The sequence below is a fragment of the Takifugu rubripes genome, chromosome 15 (genome assembly GCF_901000725.2).
Source record: "Takifugu rubripes chromosome 15, fTakRub1.2, whole genome shotgun sequence".
Taxonomy (NCBI): Eukaryota; Metazoa; Chordata; class Actinopteri; order Tetraodontiformes; family Tetraodontidae; genus Takifugu; species Takifugu rubripes.
In genome coordinates this window covers 10,476,001-10,495,869 of record NC_042299.1, presented here as the reverse complement: position 1 = coordinate 10,495,869, position 19,869 = coordinate 10,476,001, and the positions used below count along the sequence as shown (strand labels likewise).

General features: G+C 43.0%; 4 protein-coding genes across 6 annotated transcripts; 2 read left to right on the top strand and 2 right to left on the bottom strand.

Annotated features, from left to right (window-relative positions):
* Window positions 1-169: 169 nt before the first annotated feature.
* On the bottom strand, window positions 170-7,528 carry unc119a2 (unc-119 lipid binding chaperone a2). 3 transcript variants are annotated; one of them, XM_011611378.2, is made up of 6 exons: window positions 7,276-7,528; window positions 6,952-7,175; window positions 2,472-2,585; window positions 2,278-2,377; window positions 1,987-2,159; window positions 170-1,708 (listed from the first exon to the last, which is right to left on the bottom strand). In XM_011611378.2, exons 2-6 carry the CDS (start codon window positions 7,073-7,075, stop codon window positions 1,596-1,598), a joined length of 624 nt encoding a protein of 207 aa, XP_011609680.1. In that variant the 5' UTR covers window positions 7,076-7,175; window positions 7,276-7,528; the 3' UTR covers window positions 170-1,595. The 3 variants fall into 3 exon arrangements, with proteins under 3 accessions (XP_011609680.1, XP_011609679.1, XP_029704694.1); XM_011611377.2 differs by lacking the exon at window positions 7,276-7,528 and having other exon boundaries at window positions 6,952-7,267; XM_029848834.1 differs by lacking the exon at window positions 7,276-7,528 and having other exon boundaries at window positions 2,278-2,368; window positions 6,952-7,267.
* A 2,648-nt stretch (window positions 7,529-10,176) lies between these two features.
* On the top strand, window positions 10,177-12,039 carry cryba1b (crystallin, beta A1b). Its single transcript, XM_003970995.2, has 6 exons — window positions 10,177-10,237; window positions 10,378-10,441; window positions 10,548-10,666; window positions 10,748-10,889; window positions 10,975-11,117; window positions 11,453-12,039. The coding sequence occupies exons 2-6, from the start codon at window positions 10,403-10,405 to the stop codon at window positions 11,598-11,600; spliced, it is 591 nt and encodes a 196-aa protein (XP_003971044.1). The 5' UTR covers window positions 10,177-10,237; window positions 10,378-10,402; the 3' UTR covers window positions 11,601-12,039.
* Window positions 12,040-12,502: 463 nt separating this feature from the next.
* Window positions 12,503-17,487, top strand: LOC101072569 (Golgi SNAP receptor complex member 1-like). The gene is made up of 9 exons (XM_003970994.3): window positions 12,503-12,612; window positions 13,245-13,362; window positions 13,502-13,577; window positions 13,698-13,805; window positions 13,970-14,061; window positions 15,673-15,747; window positions 16,547-16,576; window positions 16,679-16,761; window positions 17,022-17,487. Exons 1-9 carry the CDS (start codon window positions 12,519-12,521, stop codon window positions 17,144-17,146), a joined length of 801 nt encoding a protein of 266 aa, XP_003971043.2. The 5' UTR covers window positions 12,503-12,518; the 3' UTR covers window positions 17,147-17,487.
* Window positions 17,488-17,492: 5 nt separating this feature from the next.
* Window positions 17,493-19,256, bottom strand: trarg1b (trafficking regulator of GLUT4 (SLC2A4) 1b). The gene is made up of 3 exons (XM_003971036.2): window positions 18,490-19,256; window positions 18,195-18,321; window positions 17,493-18,110 (listed from the first exon to the last, which is right to left on the bottom strand). The coding sequence occupies exons 1-3, from the start codon at window positions 18,889-18,891 to the stop codon at window positions 18,100-18,102; spliced, it is 540 nt and encodes a 179-aa protein (XP_003971085.2). The 5' UTR covers window positions 18,892-19,256; the 3' UTR covers window positions 17,493-18,099.
* Between the last annotated feature and the right edge of the window lie 613 nt (window positions 19,257-19,869).

Here is a 19,869-nt window from a genome sequence, read left to right as displayed (position 1 = left end):
GAATAAATGATGTAATAAGGGTAAAGTTTAGACCAAGTGACATTCTGTAAGTTATGTACCAAAGCTGTTAATATTGTGAAAATAAAGCATCGTTGTGCCGACAGCATCAGCCAGTGCTCTCTTTTCCATGGGAAAACACCACAGCAGTTCAAAAACAACCCCCTAAATCTTTATTTAGATTTTTTTTATTATTATTCAATCACACCAACATTTCTGACCTTCCAAAACTTCAATGTCAGCTCAAATTGATTCGGATAGAAGTCACAATCAGTCATAAATAAAAGTCTGGGTTTCCAACATTTTAACATTCAACTGGATCTTTTTTTTTTTAATCTCCATTCAATTTTTAACCCCCCGCATACCGTTTCAATACTCTTGATGTTTGCCTGCAACTCTTTTCTCTGATTTATGCTAAATATTACCACTCACCGCCAAAGGCCGTGTGAATGTTGTGCTGGTGCGACTCTGAACGCACCACGGGTGCAACACCTGTAACAGATGAATGGAGATTAAACGTAAACGCTTTTGCTAAATTGCAAATCCCCAAAAATGAAGTAAAGGTCTCCCAGCACAGGCAGCTGTGCATAGTACAATTAGGGGGAATCTTATGACAGATCCGTGTGATCTGTTTAATATATGCCCTTGAGATCCCGTCTCACTGGAATGTGTCGGAGCGAAAAACTGGGAATTATAAACGCACCGGAGCCGTAAATCCGACCGCCTCGAAATCAGAAACGCTGGATTTCAAATGACTCCTGCTGCACTTTTGCAACATGTTCAATAAATTAAAAAAAATCATTTAGAAATAAGAGTTTTCCTTATCGTCTCTTATGAAGAGCCTGGAACGAAAAACCCGGACGCATGAAAACCGCACGAGGATGGAAAAGTACAGTCGGTGCACAGATGACAAAGTACACACATGGTCATATCAGCTCACTTTTACAAGTTTCCTTACTGTGGGCTTTTCAGATATGTTGTGCTTTTAGCAGACAATAAACTCAGGTGCCCTGCAGTAACACGGGTCACATGACTCAGGAAATAATGAGGGATTATGTTAAAGATTGTGGGAAAAGTGTCTGATGTGCTGACAGATGTGCTACTCTGCAAACAGATTGACGTTACTAACATTTAAATGAGATCAGTAATCATGCATTCAAACTGGCACACACACACACACACACACACACACACACACACACACACACAAACAAACACACAATTAAGCTGGAAGATTTGTTCCTAAAGTCTAAGAGGAATCAAAAATGATGTATCGATTATGCGTAGCTGGAGAGGAGAAACCATCTGATATTTTCATTCAGGGGTTTCCACCTGCTGGTGTTATGGTTTACACACACACACACACACACACACACACACACACACACACACACACACACACACACACACACACACACAGACATCAACATCTTTGTGCAGTTCTTTTGTTTCCTGTTCTGTTATGTTGTATCTTCCCAGTAGAAGAAACACAGAAGAAGAGAAAGAAAGAAATAGAGAGAGAAACTACTGGATCCCCCGGCATCATGTCACCGTCTTCCAGGTCGGTCCACACATCTGACCCCGTCGCTGTGTTGGCCCTACGTGCCGCCATTGTATGAGTAGTCCGCCTTGTTGTGCATGACCAGCTTATTGTCCACAAAGTAGAAGCTGTCGGACTGCGTCTCGTATGGGTGCAGGATCATCTCCCGGACTGTGAGTGGGCACAAAGCACACAAACAGGAAACCTGCTAAAATGGATGCTATTAAAGTTCCCACAGACATGTCCAAACCCAGCAGGGTGATTCTGGCTCTCCCTTGTGGCAGAAAGGATAATTACCTATTACCTATTATTATTTTTTACTAATTTATTGATCTCTTCACCTATAGAAGATCATTTCTATTGTTGAGTAATTATAGATTAGATTGCGGCAGCCACAATCTGTGTATAATAAGTAATGACTGAAGTGGATGTGGTGAGCGTCATCTTACTGCTGTCCTCCGACAGGGGCGGGAATTCATAGATGTGTTCACATGTGTTCTTGCTTTTGGGCATGCAGAAGCCGAACTCAAAGTCAAAACTCTTCAGCAGTCTCTCTCTGAAATAGTGCCGCTCAATCATCCTGAAGTTTTCTATCGGCAGGTCTCCCACTGTGAACTCAACGCTGCACACACACACACACACACACACAAACACAAACAAATACACACATAAACACACACAGCAAAATGAAGCCTTTTTATCCAGTTACCCAGAATTCTGATGTGCAGGTCCTGACTTACGTGGCGCCGACCTGCCGCAGTCGGAGAAAAGCGGGTGTGAACTGGTAACGGACAAACCTGCCGGCATTCGGGTCCATGTCCCTCTTGTCTCCTGTTTTGTCTAAAGCAAATAGCAGTTTGGATAAAGAACGAAACACAACGGCGTGATGAAGTGGACTCACTTTGCATGAATGAATGAGGTTTCAGAAACTCGCCTGTGGATGGAGGCTTGGTGATTTCAAACAACACCGTGCCCGTCTCCATGTCCCTGATCTTGAATCGGGTGAAGTCGATGTTGAAAATGTTCTCATCTGGGCTGCACAGATAATCTAAGACAGGAGAAATGACACGGGGGTTTTCACAACACCACTCGGCTTTTATGAATTCTTTATTCTCCCTTTTGTAGTTTGTATGAACAAACTGGCACAACCTTGAATGGTTTAATGCTCTTTGCTGGAGTTTCAGCTCCTCTCCCTAATAGCCTGATGCTGGAGAACACGTGGACTCACATACATACACACACACACACACAAACACTGAGGAAGAGTTATATTTATTCCTCTAATCCTTCCTGCCCTCACCAGGCGGTGTCACTGCTCATTAACATTCCCCGGTGGAGCAGATACTTCCTGCTTCCTGCCTGCTCTGATGATACCGCGCGCTCCCCTTTGAGGGTCCCATTTTCCCAAATGTTCAGCCTAAAGATTTCGGGAATCATGTATCGGCTGACATGCCCGGTTAACGCACATCAGACGGAGGAGTCACTTATTTTAATGGCTCTCCAGTGTAGACCTGACACTCAAGGCATCCAATCTAGTCCACATGGCTCATTTTACGAATGTTGAGGGAACAGTGGACATGGTGATGCACATGTGGGGCGAGCGCTGTGATAGACTTTCAAACTGGATGTCGGAGCACTGAATGTACAGGCCATTTATCCTGTTTTTCCATCTCATGAGCAGCTAGCAGATGTGCAGTTAGGTCTGCAGCTTCTCACATGGGCAGTTATGAATTCAAAGTGCACGTGTCCGCACACAGTATGTCTGCCAATCTGCAGTTGTATTAAGTGCTGCACCACAGTTGGCATTGTCCTTGTCCTTTTGCTACCCATTGCTAATAGTCACTTGCGAGTCTCCTAATGAGGTCCCGTGAGGACAAGGGGAGTTTGGTATGTGTGAGAGTGTAGTTGGCTGTCTAAGGTGTTTGTTGTAAATCACGTGCACTCTGTCACCTCAGGTCTCTCTCTCTCACACACACGCACGCGCGCAGCCATCTGAGGTTAACTGCTCTTGAAGTTAATGAAGCCACAAACAGACGCCAGTTCATCACTGCCAGCTCCTCTTCTGCAGAGTGAGATAAGACCCCTCCAGTACATACGTGTGCTCTCCAGCGGCAATATCAAGGAGTCGAGCAAGACCTTTAGGTAACCCTCAGAGAAATTCTGACAAACCATCAAGAAGGGAAAGTCACCCTCTTCACGCTGCTAATGGCGACAGTGGAACTCCTGCCCTCGACTGACGACGTCATCTGGAGGTGGAAGGAAAAGACCTTCTCAATCGGAATGACCCAAATTCCGATACTAGGGGCTCTGGGGTGGGCACAAAGCATCTGACTGGTCGTATGCCATCTCATGGATGCTGAAGCATCTGTTGCAATCAAGCTGACCTCTGACCTCTTCTGCCAGGGCGTGCACATTACCACATACCCCATACATAACACCTCATCAGTGTCGCATGAACCTACTAAAGCTTTATAAACACACTACAGAAAGGAAGGCTGGCAGGTTTCATTGTATGAGGGTCAATCTGCTTTCAGGCTACCAAATTTCCATAAAAAAAATTGAGCTGCCCTATAATAAACTGGCAATATCTTTAACTACATCGATTATTTTAATCATCCAATAGCTATATTTACCCAAAAATCCTAATTATTTAAGACACTGGAGTCTTTGTGCAGCTAAATGAGGAAGCGGTGACACCCTAAAGCTGACTGCTGTACAGGATGTGATCCTTTTAAACAGTAATCCGATAAGATTAGGTCCAACCCACATGTTACTAAAGTCGAAAGTTTAACATTTAGACAATTTCTGTGATAGACAATCAAAGAATGTAATGATCAAGCAATGATAACTATCAGCATTGGGGTTGAAATGACACCGAAGAGCCCTGTAACAACTGATTAACAAACCGAGAGCATTTAGTACGAGTCAGGTTTAAAATGTAATGTTCAATTAAAATTGACTGAAAAAGTGAGAAGGTAAACAAATAAGAAAAAAAGCAAATTGAGGGACTGGGGTGGGAAACCGCAATGCTTCTAATTAAAGACTAAGAGTAGTTGTTTATTTACATCTCAATTTGCTCAATTTTGAGTCCACAGGAAGAGAAACTTGGACCTGATTAATTTAAACAACATCTAAGAATATTTGTTATGCACGTTGAGATGGAACTTTGTGTATTTTAACATTTTCTTTGCCTAATTTACAATTTTTTCTTTGATTTTCTGAAAGATTTTTCACCTGTTTACTTTGCGAATTTGCAACTGTGGCATTTTTATTTAAAGTTAGGCTTCATTTCCAGGCCTTCGTTGGATTTAAGTGAACAGATTGGGGTCTTTTGTCTGAAGGGGAAGAAAATCTGATTTTAAAAACACTAAAAAAACTTTTCTGTCATCTGGTTGTGCTGAGAGAAGTTTTTAAAGACGTTTGACAGAGAAGAAGAAATATAGCAAGAAAGGTTCGACCTGGGGTTGTTGTTAAGCCTGACATAGCTGCATATTATTGACTGTGTCGTGCTATTTTGAAACATAATTAAGTTCACTTGAGACTGCAGGTTCAGAGAGGTTACTCACACGGTGGTGAGGTGATCTCTTAGGTGAGAAAGTTGTTTCCTGCCTGATTTGTTAATTTATTTTCTAATGTGAGCATGGGCTGTGTTCCATTTCTCTCTGTTCAAGTCATCAACTGTACGACAGGAGAAGAAGAAAGAAAGAAGAGAGGAAGTAGAGGGGGAGGAGAAGGCATGTGGGAGAACAGAGATACGTGTTCATCTGCCTGCATCCGCAGGGAGATGCTCCCTGTTGCCGTAGTGATTCCAGCTTGTAGCCATGTTGCTGCAGCTACGAGGGGGGGGGGGGGGGGGTCCCCACCCTCAGCACAAGTCATTCTGATCGCCGACATAAACTGTTTGCACAATACAGTTGTTTGAAATTGTTCTAAACTCACAATAATCTCAGCTCATAAAGTAATTAACGTAAGGCTCTGAATTATGCAGCCTGCAACAGGTAAAATTGTATACATATGAATTTATTACGATACCAAGGGTCAGGAGTGCACTGCAATTAGTCCTTTTATGTATTCCAGCATAATTTTATTTAGATTTAATGACACCTTTGCCAATATATTGTATTTCTGCAGAAAACTAGGTGTAGAGATTTTCTTAAAAGGTTTAATAGATATATGTTTGTGCGTCTGTCACAACAGGTTGTAAAGTGACATTATATGACTTTGTCTTTAAATAGTTAAATGTCGTGCTGTGCCTCTGTTGAGCTTGTTTAAGACCAGAGTTGCTCTTGTGTGCAGGTATTCCTGTGCACAGACCTGCAGTAAGAACCTCCTGGCTGTCTTTCTCAGTAAGAGGCTTGTTCCAGATTTGGAGGTGGGACAAAATGAAAAACCAAGCGATGCGTCATCGCCGTCTTTGATGTTTGAGATATGATTTAGCAACAAGAGCTGAGAAAGAAAAAAACCCTTTTCTGTGAAATCATTTAAGCACATCTAAAAAGCTCTATTTATAATAAAAAATTAAATAATATGAGAAAAATATAATAACAATATAAATAAGTTAAAAAAAATATAGTAACACTACCAAATCTCTGTTTGTGCGTCACTTTTTATCGTTTCTATAATTTAGCCTAATTTTTGCTGATAATGTTTGAGTTTACTGCATATTTTACTAACTGCAAGTATATTGACAAGGGTGTTGCCATGTTTGCATTTCCTGTAACAGCTCAGGAAATCAAGAATAGCGTTGGCATGAAACCCTGCTCATTTGAGAAGGTGGCTCACACGATTTCGTTGAAATCGACAATAATCTCATTACACAACTTTTTCCACTTTTCTGAATTCATCTATTAAAAATGCCATACTAGAATTTATAGCTACTTTCACACAAATCAGGGGGGGAAAACGAATTTAACTAATTTAATAAAAGGTGGAAATACTGTTAAACCAGAGTTTATCGTCAGATAGATTATATTACGTTCAGCTGTCTGAGGAAATAAAGGTTTTACATTGTGAATACACAAACGTGAGAGGATAGTGATTTAATTGCCCGGGGGCGTCTGTTTCTAAGAGTGACCCCTCCAGTCTGCGCCCATCTCCTTCGATAAAATGACCCAGAACTCATGCACATCACATGCATGAGGGGGTTCCCTCCCACTGAAAGCGTGATGTCACCGACCTCTGATTTTTAGCAGCCAAACTTCACCAAGGGCTCAACCTCGGTCTCCTGGGCTTCTAAAACGCTCATCTCCGGACTGGGTGACAACAGAAGGCTCCGATGATGCAACACCGTGTGTATGATACGGGCCTATATATTCATAAGCCGCACATATGATGACGCGAGACGAGCCACGGCGTTTTCCGGACCTTTGTCCTCCTCTGACACGCATCGACCGACACAATGGCAGTGAACTTACTCTCCGTGATCTTCTGCAAGCCCAGGACATCCTCCGGCGTGACCACCGCGCTGGTTAGCAGGTCCTCCTCTGTGGTCACCGGGACCCCCACCTCGGCCGAGTTGCAGCCTTTCTTCACTTTCATTGTGGCCGTTTGCTTCGGGCTGCTGTCGGTGCCTCCGGTGTCTCTGCCTGGATTATTACCGGCAGCCTTCTTAGCGCTTGATGGGTCCTGGCTGTTGCCTCTGTTGGTACAAGAATAGCTCATTCTCCGCTCCTCCTCCCCCCGCTCTTCACCCCGGGCTTCTAAGATACAAAACAGTTGCCTCCCTCCCACTCCCTCACCAAAGGATGCACAGTGGCCGTTATCCGCTGCTTAATTCAAATCCGTGTCGATGAGCCTGCAGTCTGCTCTCCACAGACGGTTTGCAAGCAAAGGTCTCGCCGTCAGGACGCGCGGTCTTTTCTGCCGCGTCTGTGCGCAGCTGCTCTCCCAGACGGCTCTTCGGTTGTGTCAAATGGAGGTGGAAGCCTGCGCGTAATAATCCGCTGGGTTCGAATTTGAGAAAGACGCGGCAGCTGGTCGTTGTTTACAAAGTGGCTGGGGGAGGGGGGGGGGGGGTCTCATCAGCCCCCGTGCGTTAACGCATCCAAATACGCGCACTGCCGCATTCAAAATGTCCATCGGCGGAAGTAACGAAATAGCCTACCCGTGTTTTACCCCAGTTTTAATCATCTCAAATGGTAAATGATCATATTGACGATCATCTGAGCTGATCTTTGTCAAAGTAACGTAACGCGTTTAGCCACCAGTGAGTCAAAACAAAAGGCGTAAAATGAACGAAGATGAATGAGCCGTGCAAAAGTGAAGCCAAAGCATCTCCATCACTTTCTCAAAAGGGATATTCGCCCCATCGATCATCAGAATAACACACACGGACACACACAGAGGAATCACGTTATTTGGATATATAATTAATTTACTTTATATTTAGTTCTCTAACATCATAAAACATGGTGAAATAACAGGATCGAAATTTGAGTTCAGGTTGGAGAGCCATATGAACCACGACTCAGCATCAGAGTCTGGTGGTCTTTCCTTCTTCCTTGTGTGCCACAGGGATACACCTTCATTTGTCAGGAACAGGTTGAATTTCACAATAAAGTGTGTAGTATGCCGAAGCAGGAACCTCTATCTTTAGCCAATAATAGAACTTTTGAGGCTTAATGGTGAATTTTACAGGGCCTAACCCTGGCTGAAGCCTTACCCTGATGCGGCCTAAATATAGTTTTGCCTACATTTGCATACATAATGACCTGTTGGGAATGTCAGTAATTTCTATTGAACGGCTTCTATGTGTGAATGGCGCACTAGAGGGCTTGCTAATGCCTGACTGAAGCCTGGGGCAAGACCTGTAACAAGCTTCATTACCTGATGAGCTGTCTTGTGCTTAAAATATGGTAATCACTGCATCGGCCCTGATGAAATCACTGATCATAAAACAAGACACAGAGGCGTTACAAACATGTCAACAGATGCAATCAGGATGAAGGAGCTGAGATGTGAGCACAGCGGAAACGACTCTGAAGGTTTTGTATCCTATTTTTGTCGCGCTTTCAGTGGCGCATGTAAAGTCTGTGTATGACTCAGTGAAGATCGCAGTCACACATGACTGTCCATCACAGCTCTGCACTGTGGGTGACGGTAACCAGGCCCAAACGGCGGTAACCGCAGCAACCAAGTGACATGTTAAGAAATACTCCGTTTAGGCTCCCATGAGAACGCTCATTGGGCCATTATATTCACTCAAAGGTTCTAGCGCTCAACCTACACAACGCTTGAGACGCTTAAGGATTACGAAAGGATAATGTTGCCCCCTAGCGGCAGAGACGTTGTACTAACATTCTCAAATAACATTAATTTGGGTCTTACAGTAAACGAATCCTTCTTGAGCCGTGCATATTTGGAGTGTGGGTCCTGACCTCGACTCAACCTCACAATTCAATGCAGGTTTGCGAATACAACAATATCACTTATTTCAGATGATGAGGAATGAGACGTTTTTGGATGTGACAAAGTGATTACGACCCAGCTGATATGCTGAAGTCAGTGAAAGTGTTATATTCCATCTGTATTTTGGTCTTCAGGTTGACATATTAGATGGGAAAAATGATTAAAGTGCAACACAAGGTAGAACTACTTGTTATGCTGTATTCGGTTTATTGGTGGTGGTGGTGGTGGTGTGTGCGTGTGTGTGTGTGGGGGGGGGGGGGGGGGGGGGGGCTGCTGACTTGCTGTCAAAAAGGAATGTCACTCTGGTTTGCTGGCGTGTGTATGAGCACACGCAGGGTCGCCACATGGTCATAGTGGGCTCTTCAAATCAGCCTGCTGAGTTCGCGCGTCCCTTTGTCACATCTGAGCTGCTGCTGCCATCAGCAGAATGCACGCACGCACGCACGCACGCACACGCTCCGGCATCAGATCTGCTTTGATCACGTGTGCATTTTGTCTGTATGTATGCCTCTTAGTATATGGTTTTGGAATCATATTTACATGCAAAAATAAGAAAAAAGCAGATAGGCAGAGGGAGAGAAACACACACAAAAAGAGAAAGAGAGAGAGAGACTGATGGGAGAGACAAACACACACAAACATACAGCGAGAGAGAGAGAGAGAGAGAGAGAGAGAGAGAGAGAGAGAGAGAGAAAGAATCTGGACATTGTGCTGACCATTGTAAGCTGTTCCTAAATGTTTACTGTCCAGTAAAGGCCACCAGTTGATCCCTTTACAAAAATAATAGGAATCAAAGTGAAAAATGAAAAATCTTTCAAGACCATATTATTTGGAATAGACTTAAACTTGACTTAACTTTCTTGTTTGGGCCTATTTTAATCTACATTATTGTACACGTAGCATTCTAAAAATTCTATTAAGAATGAAGTTGTGAATATTAGTTTTATGTACAAGCTTTATTTTCAGAATACATCAAAATATCTACCCAACAGTGTTCAGTAGATGTATCTGACAATAGAATTCCAGCCTCTTTTTCCCTAGAGATCCACCAGAGATGGGTATAGGTAAGAAGTGAGCACGCTCTTTGTGCTTGCATGAATCGCCGTGTCTGTGCGTTAACCCCTCTGTGGCTAACACAAATAAACAATGTAGCCCAAAGCAAAGTGCTGACAGGAGACCAGCCGTGCTTGCCCCACTGGCCTCTGGCACTCTCCAGTGTATAAATACCCCCCATACGCAGCAGCTCTGCAGACCATTCAGTGGAACACTGCGACACTCTGCTCACCAGTTTGGGTAGGTCGGATGGGTTCACAACAGCATCATCCACACACAACATAAGGGGTTTTTAATTCAACAATTCAACAATTAATAATTTTAGATAGAATAAATGTATGTGGCTTTTTCCACCATCCCCATTTTACGTTTTCCCATAGGTTCATCTGAAAAATAGAGACCAAAATGGCTCAGACAAACCCAATGCCTATGGGACCCTGGAAGGTGAGACAGCCGATGACTGATCATTCCTTATGCTCTGAGAGAGTATGTTTGGATTGTTTTGATTGTACTTTCAGCCGCCTTTGGACTGACCTTACCTGTGTTACAGATCACCGTATACGACCAGGAGCACTTCCAAGGCAGGCGTATGGAGTTCACTGCCAGCTGCCAGAACATCATGGAGTGTGGGATGGAGAACATCCGTTCTCTGAAGGTTGAGTGTGGAGCGTATGTAACCAGAGATATTCTCCCCGGTTTTGTCACGCCCGTTGGAACTTCCTCTGGCTAATGCTTTCTTTTGCTTTGCAGCTGGGTGGGCTATGAGCACTCCAGCTTTTGTGGGCAGCAGTTTGTCCTGGAGAAGGGAGACTACCCCTGCTTCGAGGCCTACAGCGGCAGCAACTCCTACCGCATTGAGAGGATGATCTCCTTCAGGCCCATCTGCTGCGCTGTAGGTTTGACTCTCACAACATTCGAACGGTCCCGAAGTGCTGGTTGAAATTCCAAAGCAATTTTCTCTTCCTATTTTTGCGCAGAACCACAGGGAGTCCCGCATGACCATCTTCGAGAAGGAGAACATGACGGGTCGTCAGTTTGAGCTGTGTGACGACTATCCCTCCCTGCAGGCTATGGGCTGGGTGAACAACGAGGTCGGATCCATGCACATTAACAGCGGAGCGTGAGTCTTTTCATGCATTAAAATCCTCCACAACTCTGACCCTTGACGTATATAACATGATGTGGTTAACTGGATTTTACTTATGCTAACTTTAAGTCTTGATGCTGAGGTCTAGTTGGCTGCTAGTTACAGTCCTCCCTCCACTGCTGTTCAGGAGTGGTACCTATACAATTATCATGTACTACCACTTGAATTAAAACACCATAAAAAAGTACATTTGGTGGTTCCAAATTTTAAAAATGTGTTAGGTTTTGACTTACAGCTTTTTATATCAACATGTTTTATGCACTTTTACTGGATTTTAAATATCTGCACTTTTTCTTTTATATCTATAGCTTTGTGTGCTACCAGTACCCCGGGTACCGCGGCCACCAGTACATCTTGGAGTGTGACTGCCGTGGTGGAGAGTACAAGTGTTATCGCGAGTTTGGCTCTCACGCCCAGACTCCCCAGATTCAGTCCATCAGGAGGATCCAGCACTAAAAAGGGGGGGACTTTCATTAGACCTCCTTGTCTCCTCTTTCTCTCCCTCCGCTCGCAACATACCTCTTCCTTCTCTCCTCTGCCCCATCCACAACTTCCTTGACTCTGCTGGTCTGGCGAGTCTAAACTGGATCCCAAATTGGAGTCAGGTGCTTACTGGTGTCTGTTGTTTACAACATTTTTTTTTTTTAAAGAAACATCAGAAAAAGGAAAGACAGAAAACAGGAATGACAGAATTGAGAGGAATAAGCTGAATTGGTGCCTCATCTGTCAATGTTGGCTGCAGAACAGTGCCCTTTCTCATCTCCACCATTGACGGCATCTTCATCATCGTCACCGTCTTTTCCATCAACATGATAACCAGTCTTGCTGTTACTGTGATTTACATGACTGCATGTGTTCAAGACGATGAATAAAGAGAATGAGCAATGAAACAGAGATTCACAACTATCTCCTGTCATTTTCTCCTCTCCGTCAATAATGGAGAGAAAGGCTCATAACCTAGAATGGAATAGAATATTTTAATAGAATTTATATAGGCTAATGCTTAATTAAGTTTGGGATTAGATTTACTTTAAGAAGAAAACACCAACACATTAACTTTATTGTCCTGGATCAGAATTTTCCATAACCGGGGATAGCTAAGAAAATAAATAAACCAAAAATAAGTAAATAAATAATCCATATGATAGTATATGATATGAACGGCAAACGGAACCACTAAAATGAGAACAAAATCGGATGGATCTATCGGTCACATCACCACACAACAATTCTTGCCTAAAATGCTCAAATCAATCAACTTTAGTGTCAACTAACACAATCTCAGTTCTCTTTAGCACGAAATAATATAACTAAATCAGTAGCTGTAAGTCTAAACACGTCTCGGCCACAGCCGGAAATCGGTCGATCGAACTGATGCGCAGCCAGATTTACGACAGAAGTTTCTCCTTGACGGCTTTTGATGACATGTCAACAACAAACATGGAGACCAGCAGCAACTATTGGGAAGGTAAATTTGATTATCTAATCTTCTTTTAGAAAACTTCTTGTTGTGGTTGTTGTGTTGTCTATCCTTATTTGGATACGCCACCTGTCACGTGTATTTGTTTGGTTGTTAGAATTCATGCCTGCGTAGAAAATGTGTTTTCAGACATGGCAGGAGTTCTGCTCAAGTTGTTGAAGCTAATCGTTGACGTCAAACATGACGAGAAATGTCATCACGTTTATGTCTGTATTTATACACGCAGGATGCTTCAAATTTAGGACGATAAAGCACAACAACGTTTATTTCAGTGCAAGACTGAGTTTACATTGACAACTAAATGTCTCAATAATGTTTGGACTCGGTGCTTAAATATGTAAAATTCGTTTGTGCACAAATGTTTTTTTAAAAACCATTGGTTCTATACCTTTATTGTTATAATGTGTAAAAGAACTTCTGTTGCCTATTTGTCTATTTGTCTCTGATTATAAACTAATAAAACGTCAGGGACAATAACTCATTATCACTTCATTACATCATGATACTGTTTGTGTAGTTATAATTTGTTGCAAAAATCTGGCATTACGTTATTTTTCTTCCAGCTTTAAATGAGACTTTAAATTAAAAATACATTTCCCCTGTTTGGTTTTGTCACTTAGATTTGCGTAAACAGGCCAGGCAGCTGGAGAATGAGCTGGACCTGAAGCTGGTCTCCTTCAGTAAGTTCTGCACCAGCTACAGTGGCAGAAACGGGGACCAGCACACAAGAGGCAGCAGGTGTGGTTATTTTGCCAACCTTAAATAGATTATTTACTGTAGATTGTATGAGTTGTCTGTCAAATCACAGCTATCTTTGGTTACTTGCATTTGAAGTAGATTGCTAACCTCCTTTCTTCAATACTCAATAACTAATCAGGTCTGATTCGGTGGGGTCCTCTCAGGACAGTATGCTTGTGGTGACGACCACTGAGTTGGAGCAACTACTGACTGGTGTAAGTTTAATATGACATAATGTAAATGTTATCCTTAATTTCAAATTTTAAAGATATCACATATTCAACAACAAAGATGCACTTTATTTGCCTCTGTGTATGCTACGTTCTATTTTATAGCTCAGTGCAGTCAACGACAAAATGGCAGAATATATCAACACGCCAGGAGCTGCTCTACATAATGCTGGATTGATGCACACGTTGCAGAGACATAGAGACATTTTGCAGGTGCAGTTAATAGGTTTACTACTCATATTATCTTCTATTGGAACTCCTTTCTATCATATGAACAATAAATATTGTCTTACATATTTTCACATTCAAAATCTTCTTTTTTTTATGTCAGCATCATGTCAATGTAGACTTTCACTATGCAATATATTGTCCTTTAGGACTACACGCAAGAGTTCCACAAAATCAAAAGTAACTTCTGTAGCCTGCGAGAGAGAGAGGATCTACTCGGTTCAGTTCACAGAGACATCGAGTAAGCAACTTAAAATTAATCTGAAATATATGCGCTTAACAATTACAGATGCTTTTTCCTCCCCAATTGTATTGCTTGCATTTTCATCCTCTCTCCATCAAGTTTTGATCCTGACTGACTCACTGAATGTAATTATGGATGGATGGATGGATGGATGGATGGATGGATGGATGGATGGATGGATGGATGGATGGGTGGGTGGGTGGATGGATGGATGGATGGGTGGGTGGATGGGTGGGTGGGTGGATGGATGGATGGATGGATGGATGGATGGATGGATTGGTGGGTGGGTGGGTGGATGGATGGATGGATGGATGGATGGATTGATGGATGGATTGATGGGTGGGTGGGTGGTTGGTGAGTGTGGGCACATTGTGCGCCTTACAACCATAAGTGACCACTCTAACAGCTCTAAATGTCAAGGCCGATTTAAAATGGAGTTTGATGAGTTCCCAGCCAATTATTTACATAACTGATTCGTTTAGTGATTGTCCCATGAATTTATCCCACGAAAGGAAGAAACTACTCATCGTAAGTCTTCCACAGGTATTAAGCGCCGTTTTTCATTTGCTTGGTTTCTATTTTTAAAATTAAAACTCTCCCATAATGTAAGACATGATAAATAATGACTACGGCAATGTTATCCTTTACCAGGAGGGGGCAGATACGGGACGTGTCCTGTTGCAGGATTCACCCACCCTTTTATTCTCCTGCTATCCATTTATTCAGTTTCATCTTCTAATAAGAGGCACCACCCTTATTAGCCGATCTCCCACCTTTTCGCTTCCCCTCTCTTTATTCTCTCTCTCGCTCTCTCTGATTCTCTGGGGATATCCTTCCTAAGTGCCTTCTACAGTAAATCAGACCACAAGGCTTTCATTCAGCCCAACCTGAGGGATAGTGGTTACATCTGGCTCGCCTGATGCAGAGAAATGCTTCATCAGGGAGGGATGGAGAGCAAGTTGAAAAAGGGGAAAAAAACACAGGGGAAGAGAGAGAAATTCTCATCTGATATAATATGAAAAAAAAAAGCAAATTCTAATCAGTCTCATGGAGCTGAAGCAAAAGAAATCTGAAGTCAAAGTTGATGAATTGAAGATCAGTCGGGACAGTGAGGTGTAAATAAGCGACGAAGGAGAGAGCCGTGGGTCAAGCAGAGCTAATCACTTAAAAGCTTTAACACAGGAAGTACATAATCAGCAGCTCAGATCGGGTGACACAAGGCACTGTTATACTTGCAGAGCAAATTTGTTTTAGGCCAGAACTTAGGTGCTTGGCCAATGAGAGAACTGTTTAAACATAATTATAGAAAGAAAGATGGTGTCTCAGAGTTTAGACAGAGTTAAATGACAAGGAAAATCCATCCTTCCTGGTGAACCCTGGGAATGGCTCCATCACCCTCTCTAGAGCCTCAGATTCCAGCAGTCATAGCTGAAGCCTTTGGGTTCCCACCCTAACTATAGATTTTGGTTTGTGGAGAAATAATTGGTGGCCAGGCGGTTCCGATGTAGCGCTGACCTTTGCCTCCTCTCACGGCCCTCTTTATCTCTGCGCATCAATGTCACACGCATCACAATGTGACTGTTGTGTCGCTTCTCTTCTGTCACACAGGTCCTACAGAAACAACTCAGGAGTGAACAACAGAAGGACGGAACTCTTCCTGAAGGAGCACGAGCATCTCAGAAAGTAAGACATCCCATAAGTAACATGAATTTTTAAATGATAGATTATATTATAGGTATAGTCACAAAGGTGGCAGAGCTTCTTGCTTTGAGATAATGCTAAAATTGTGCTCTCCTTCTCCGAAACTAGTCACAGTAGTGTCTTTAAAGAACAAGTTACCACATAGTTGCACATATAAGTGTACTTCCATATGTGTGTGTCTGTATGTATATGTGTGTCTGGGTAAATAAGTTTGAGCCTGGGTGTCTGGTTCTCATTTTATTATTGAATTGTGATCCATTACGTCTAATCATGTTGTGTTATGAGTAGCCCAGAGGTTCCTTGACCTTTAAAGGTGTGGTTCCTGCTTCTTGATAAGATGAAATGTAGCTTCATGTAACATAGAATGACAGTATCAGAAAAAAAAGAAAGAAGCCTCCTTAAGTGTGGGCTCTTCCAGCTAATAAAGGATAGAGAGGAAAGCAGATGACAGCAGCAGATAGATGGAGGAAGTATAAAGCGCCATATTGATTTTTCAGTCTCCAGTGGAGTGCACATAGTTCTCCTTTGCTCATCTCAGCTGTGGATTGAACGCTTCATTTTTCTGTCCGTCACTTATCTCATCATCTAATAGCAGCTGATGTAAACTTTGAGTGTGCTCGCCCTCCGTGTCATCAACCTGCTGTACGCATTTGCTCATCTTACAGATGTTTTTTAATGGGTGGTTTCAGCTCGTTTATAGAGGGTTAACTTGGCTTTTGTTTTAAATTAGTTCTGAGTTTGAGCTTGTAAATGAATCTTGGCTTTATTTTTCTTTTTACAGCTCAGAGCGTTTTATTGACAATGCAATCAGGTGAGTTTTATTCTTCTTCCATCAACACAAAGCACCTTTAACTGCAATCTCTTGTTGAAACAGTGCTTCTCTTTTTAATTTCACCTGCTTATTCTTATCCAGTATCGCCATGGCTACTAAAGACAACATCACATTTCAGCGTGGGATGTTGAAGTCCATTCAAACCAGAGTTACAACTTTGGCCAGTATCCTTTTCCTTTTTATTCTATTATGTCCTCCAGCCTTTAGATGATGGGTTGTAACGGAGAGCTGTGCAGACTTGACCACAGTGTCGGCTGAATCGCACCGCCTCACTTACCCGAGAGCCGACAGCTACGCTATTACCATCCATTTACCCTGTTTTTCTGCTGATGCATTTTCCCTGCTGCTACGTCTCTTACTCACTGCAAGGAAAGGAAAACCCTTTCTTAATTATTTTCCTTCACCACACCTCCCCACCCCTCAGATCGTTTCCCCACCATCAACAGCCTCATCCAGAAAATCAATTTGCGCAAGAGGCGGGACTCTTTAATTCTGGGTGGGGTGATCGGCGTCTGCGTGATTCTCCTCTTGCTCTACACGTTCCACTGATGCCCTGCTCAGACTGAATGTTACTTTAAGAACAAAAATCAATCATGGTGAATGTACTGTTGTAACTAAGATCTATGATTACATGCTCTTTACCTGTCTGATTTTTTTTTTTTTTAAATGAAATGAGAAATGAATCAGTCTTATGTGGGAGTAAAATTATTTAAGTTATAAAAGCTTTTTCTGTTTTGAAATTTTCACATTTCCTTCATTATTTTCAGAATTTTAATGCTCTGTATATATAAAGTATGAGTCGCCTGGGAATTTGAGGATTTTCCTACCTTTTCTAATGTTGTTTGGAAGGTGATATGAAAAATAAAGCTGGTGAAATCAGTTCCAAGCAAGTCATGCTCATTCAAGTTTATTTCAAACATGCAGACCTATGGCACAGTAAAACAGTCATAGTATAAATGTATAAATATCAGTATCAGAGTGCCATGTCCCAACAATCAGAACAGCGAAGCAAGGTATTACACGGTGACGGCAAAACGGTTTGTGATAAACATACAGAAGTTCTGATGTAAACAATTTATGGGATCCCCTGCAGCCACAAGAAGTCTTGAACGAAAGAAACCGGACAGGCAGCGGCAGCATTGCACACTTCAGGTGCACCAATTCCTTCCACCTTAAATGATGCGATGCCATTTTTTTTCATAAGCAAAATGTAGTGCCATACAATTATCATTGTCTCGGGGGGGGGGGGGGGGGGGTGCGTGCACTTCAGTGCACCAGCAGGACCATGAGCCGCTTCATTTTCTCTGCAGAATGTGATGTGTGACGGTTCCAAATGTGCTGTGTTCAGTTCTCTGTTCCTGAGTTTGTGGGGTTAGCCAGAGAAGTCGAAACAGCCTGTCGTTTGTGCTTTTCCAATCGTCTTCAGATCGATGTTTACCTTCCTCTCTTCTGTGCAAATTGGAGCTCAGATGCAGTAAAGGGAGCCTGCTTCCATCCCGTGTTTACTGGGCCTCTGGGAGACAGAAGAGAGGTGAAATTCAGATGCACAGCTTTACAACGAGCTTTGTGGTGCTCTAGATCTGACTTTCCTCCATACCTAATGTCAACACTATGAAGATGATGACAGCCACACCCAGTAGAATTGCCAGACAGCTGAGGAGCATGGAAAGACGCCCATACTTCTTTGCTCCTTCTATATCTCCTGTATGGAGAACGGACCTCGACTGAGGAAGAGGATGGAGGTGGATCATTTAATGCATCACGCACAACAGAACCACTGAGGAAACTACTGGGTTTTAACTATCTATGCAAAGAGACACTAAAGCATAAGCACAAGTCAATATGATTTACACCGTGTTGTTATTTTGAAGCTGTAAATAAATACAACTCACCACATGTGCATACCACAATGCGCAGATGTTGAGCGGCACGGCGGGGCAGAAACAGGACAGCACGGCGAGCCAAAGGTAAGTGGAGGGAGCCGAACCGGGCGGCACCGGAGAGGGCACGGGGCCCAGGCTGAGTCGGGACGATGATTTGGGAGGGGCTGCCAGCTGCCCCATGGAGCCCGACTTCAGCGGTGATCTATGTCCGTTCTGGTCTGCGTCCAGGGACCGGATGCTCCCTCTGATGGTGAGGGAGAATGAGTCGGACGGCTTGATGTTGTTCTGCCCGGTGGGCTCATTGGTCCCGGTACTCAGTAGTTTCTCCGTGTCGTGAAAGTCTGTGGGGTTGGAAACTTCCCTCTCACCGAGGGCGCTTTTCTCATAAGCAGCATCCGTGTTGATAGCCATCACTGAAAATGAGGACTCTTCAAGTCTTCTTCTGTCTTACTGGGTCGCTTTTCTTTGGATGGAGATGCTCAAGAGTCCTTCAGTTTTCCATTGGGAGCATTTGATTAAATACTGTGAATTCCGGGGGAAAAAATCCAAAATATTTCCAAGGAAACCTAGTTAATTAAACATTCCAACACTGTCAAAATGTCGTGTTAATGAATGAGATGTAATCGATGTTTGAGTCCCTTTCGCCTTTAAATTGGCCGTTAGCGCCCCGGTGCACGTCTTTACGCGGATCACCCCCTCCACTCCCCAACCCCTATTGTGCTGTGAGGTATTACAACTCCACAGCACATTCTCGGTATTCCGGCCTACTCATGCACCAAGAAGAGGGTGTGACGGTGCAGAAACGAGATTAAATATACTCTAAAGAAAGCAGGCGTGGTGCGTAAAAGCTCCCCATTTACGCACGGAGCTATCCGCTGGATCAGCATGTAGGGACCACGCACGCTCAGTGAGGGTGGGATAAATTGCCACGCCACACCTTCCACGACATCACTCTATTCCATGTTAAAACATTTTACACGATTTGATATAAACCCTAATGGAGGTTTATCTTGTGCCACTGGCTCTAAGGAACATTACCGATAGTAAGATAGCTGATTAAGTAAATACTACAAACATTTTGTTTTTGTTTGTTTTTAAATCAACTTAGTTTATGACGGTAATTTTTTTACATGTTTTTCACGATGATGTTCCTAGTGAAATAAAGGAAGACTGGAATCTTGACAATATTGACTGTTTCTTCAAACGTTCTCTTAAGAACAGTTTTCTTTTCTTTTCTTTTTTGAAATCTCGTCAACTCTATTAACATCAGAATCACTGCACGTGTTTAAGAGTGTAAATTAGGCCGTGGGACTTTATTGCAGGATTGTGACGCCCTCAGCCCCGGTAACGGGGTCTCGCTTTGAAAGTCTCTTTCGCCATCTAGCGGCT

Coding starts and splice junctions, on each gene's coding strand:
- cryba1b (XM_003970995.2), top strand. CDS start 10,403: ATGGCTCAGACAAACCCAATGCCTATGGGACCCTGGAAG. Junction 10,890..10,974: donor TCAGGCCCATCTGCTGCGCT/GTAGGTTTGACT, acceptor ATTTTTGCGCAG/AACCACAGGGAGTCCCGCAT. Junction 11,118..11,452: donor ATGCACATTAACAGCGGAGC/GTGAGTCTTTTC, acceptor TTATATCTATAG/CTTTGTGTGCTACCAGTACC.
- trarg1b (XM_003971036.2), bottom strand. CDS start 18,891: ATGGCTATCAACACGGATGCTGCTTATGAGAAAAGCGCCCTCGGTGAG. Junction 18,322..18,489: donor CATTGTGGTATGCACATGTG/GTGAGTTGTATT, acceptor CCTCTTCCTCAG/TCGAGGTCCGTTCTCCATAC.
- unc119a2 (XM_011611377.2), bottom strand. CDS start 7,198: ATGAGCTATTCTTGTACCAACAGAGGCAACAGCCAGGACCCATCAAGC. Junction 2,586..6,951: donor CTTGCAGAAGATCACGGAGA/GTAAGTTCACTG, acceptor CTCCTGTCTTAG/ATTATCTGTGCAGCCCAGAT. Junction 2,160..2,277: donor CTGCGGCAGGTCGGCGCCAC/GTAAGTCAGGAC, acceptor GTGTGTGTGCAG/CGTTGAGTTCACAGTGGGAG.
- LOC101072569 (XM_003970994.3), top strand. CDS start 12,519: ATGCGCAGCCAGATTTACGACAGAAGTTTCTCCTTGACGGCTTTTGAT. Junction 12,613..13,244: donor CAGCAGCAACTATTGGGAAG/GTAAATTTGATT, acceptor TTTGTCACTTAG/ATTTGCGTAAACAGGCCAGG. Junction 13,806..13,969: donor GACATAGAGACATTTTGCAG/GTGCAGTTAATA, acceptor ATTGTCCTTTAG/GACTACACGCAAGAGTTCCA.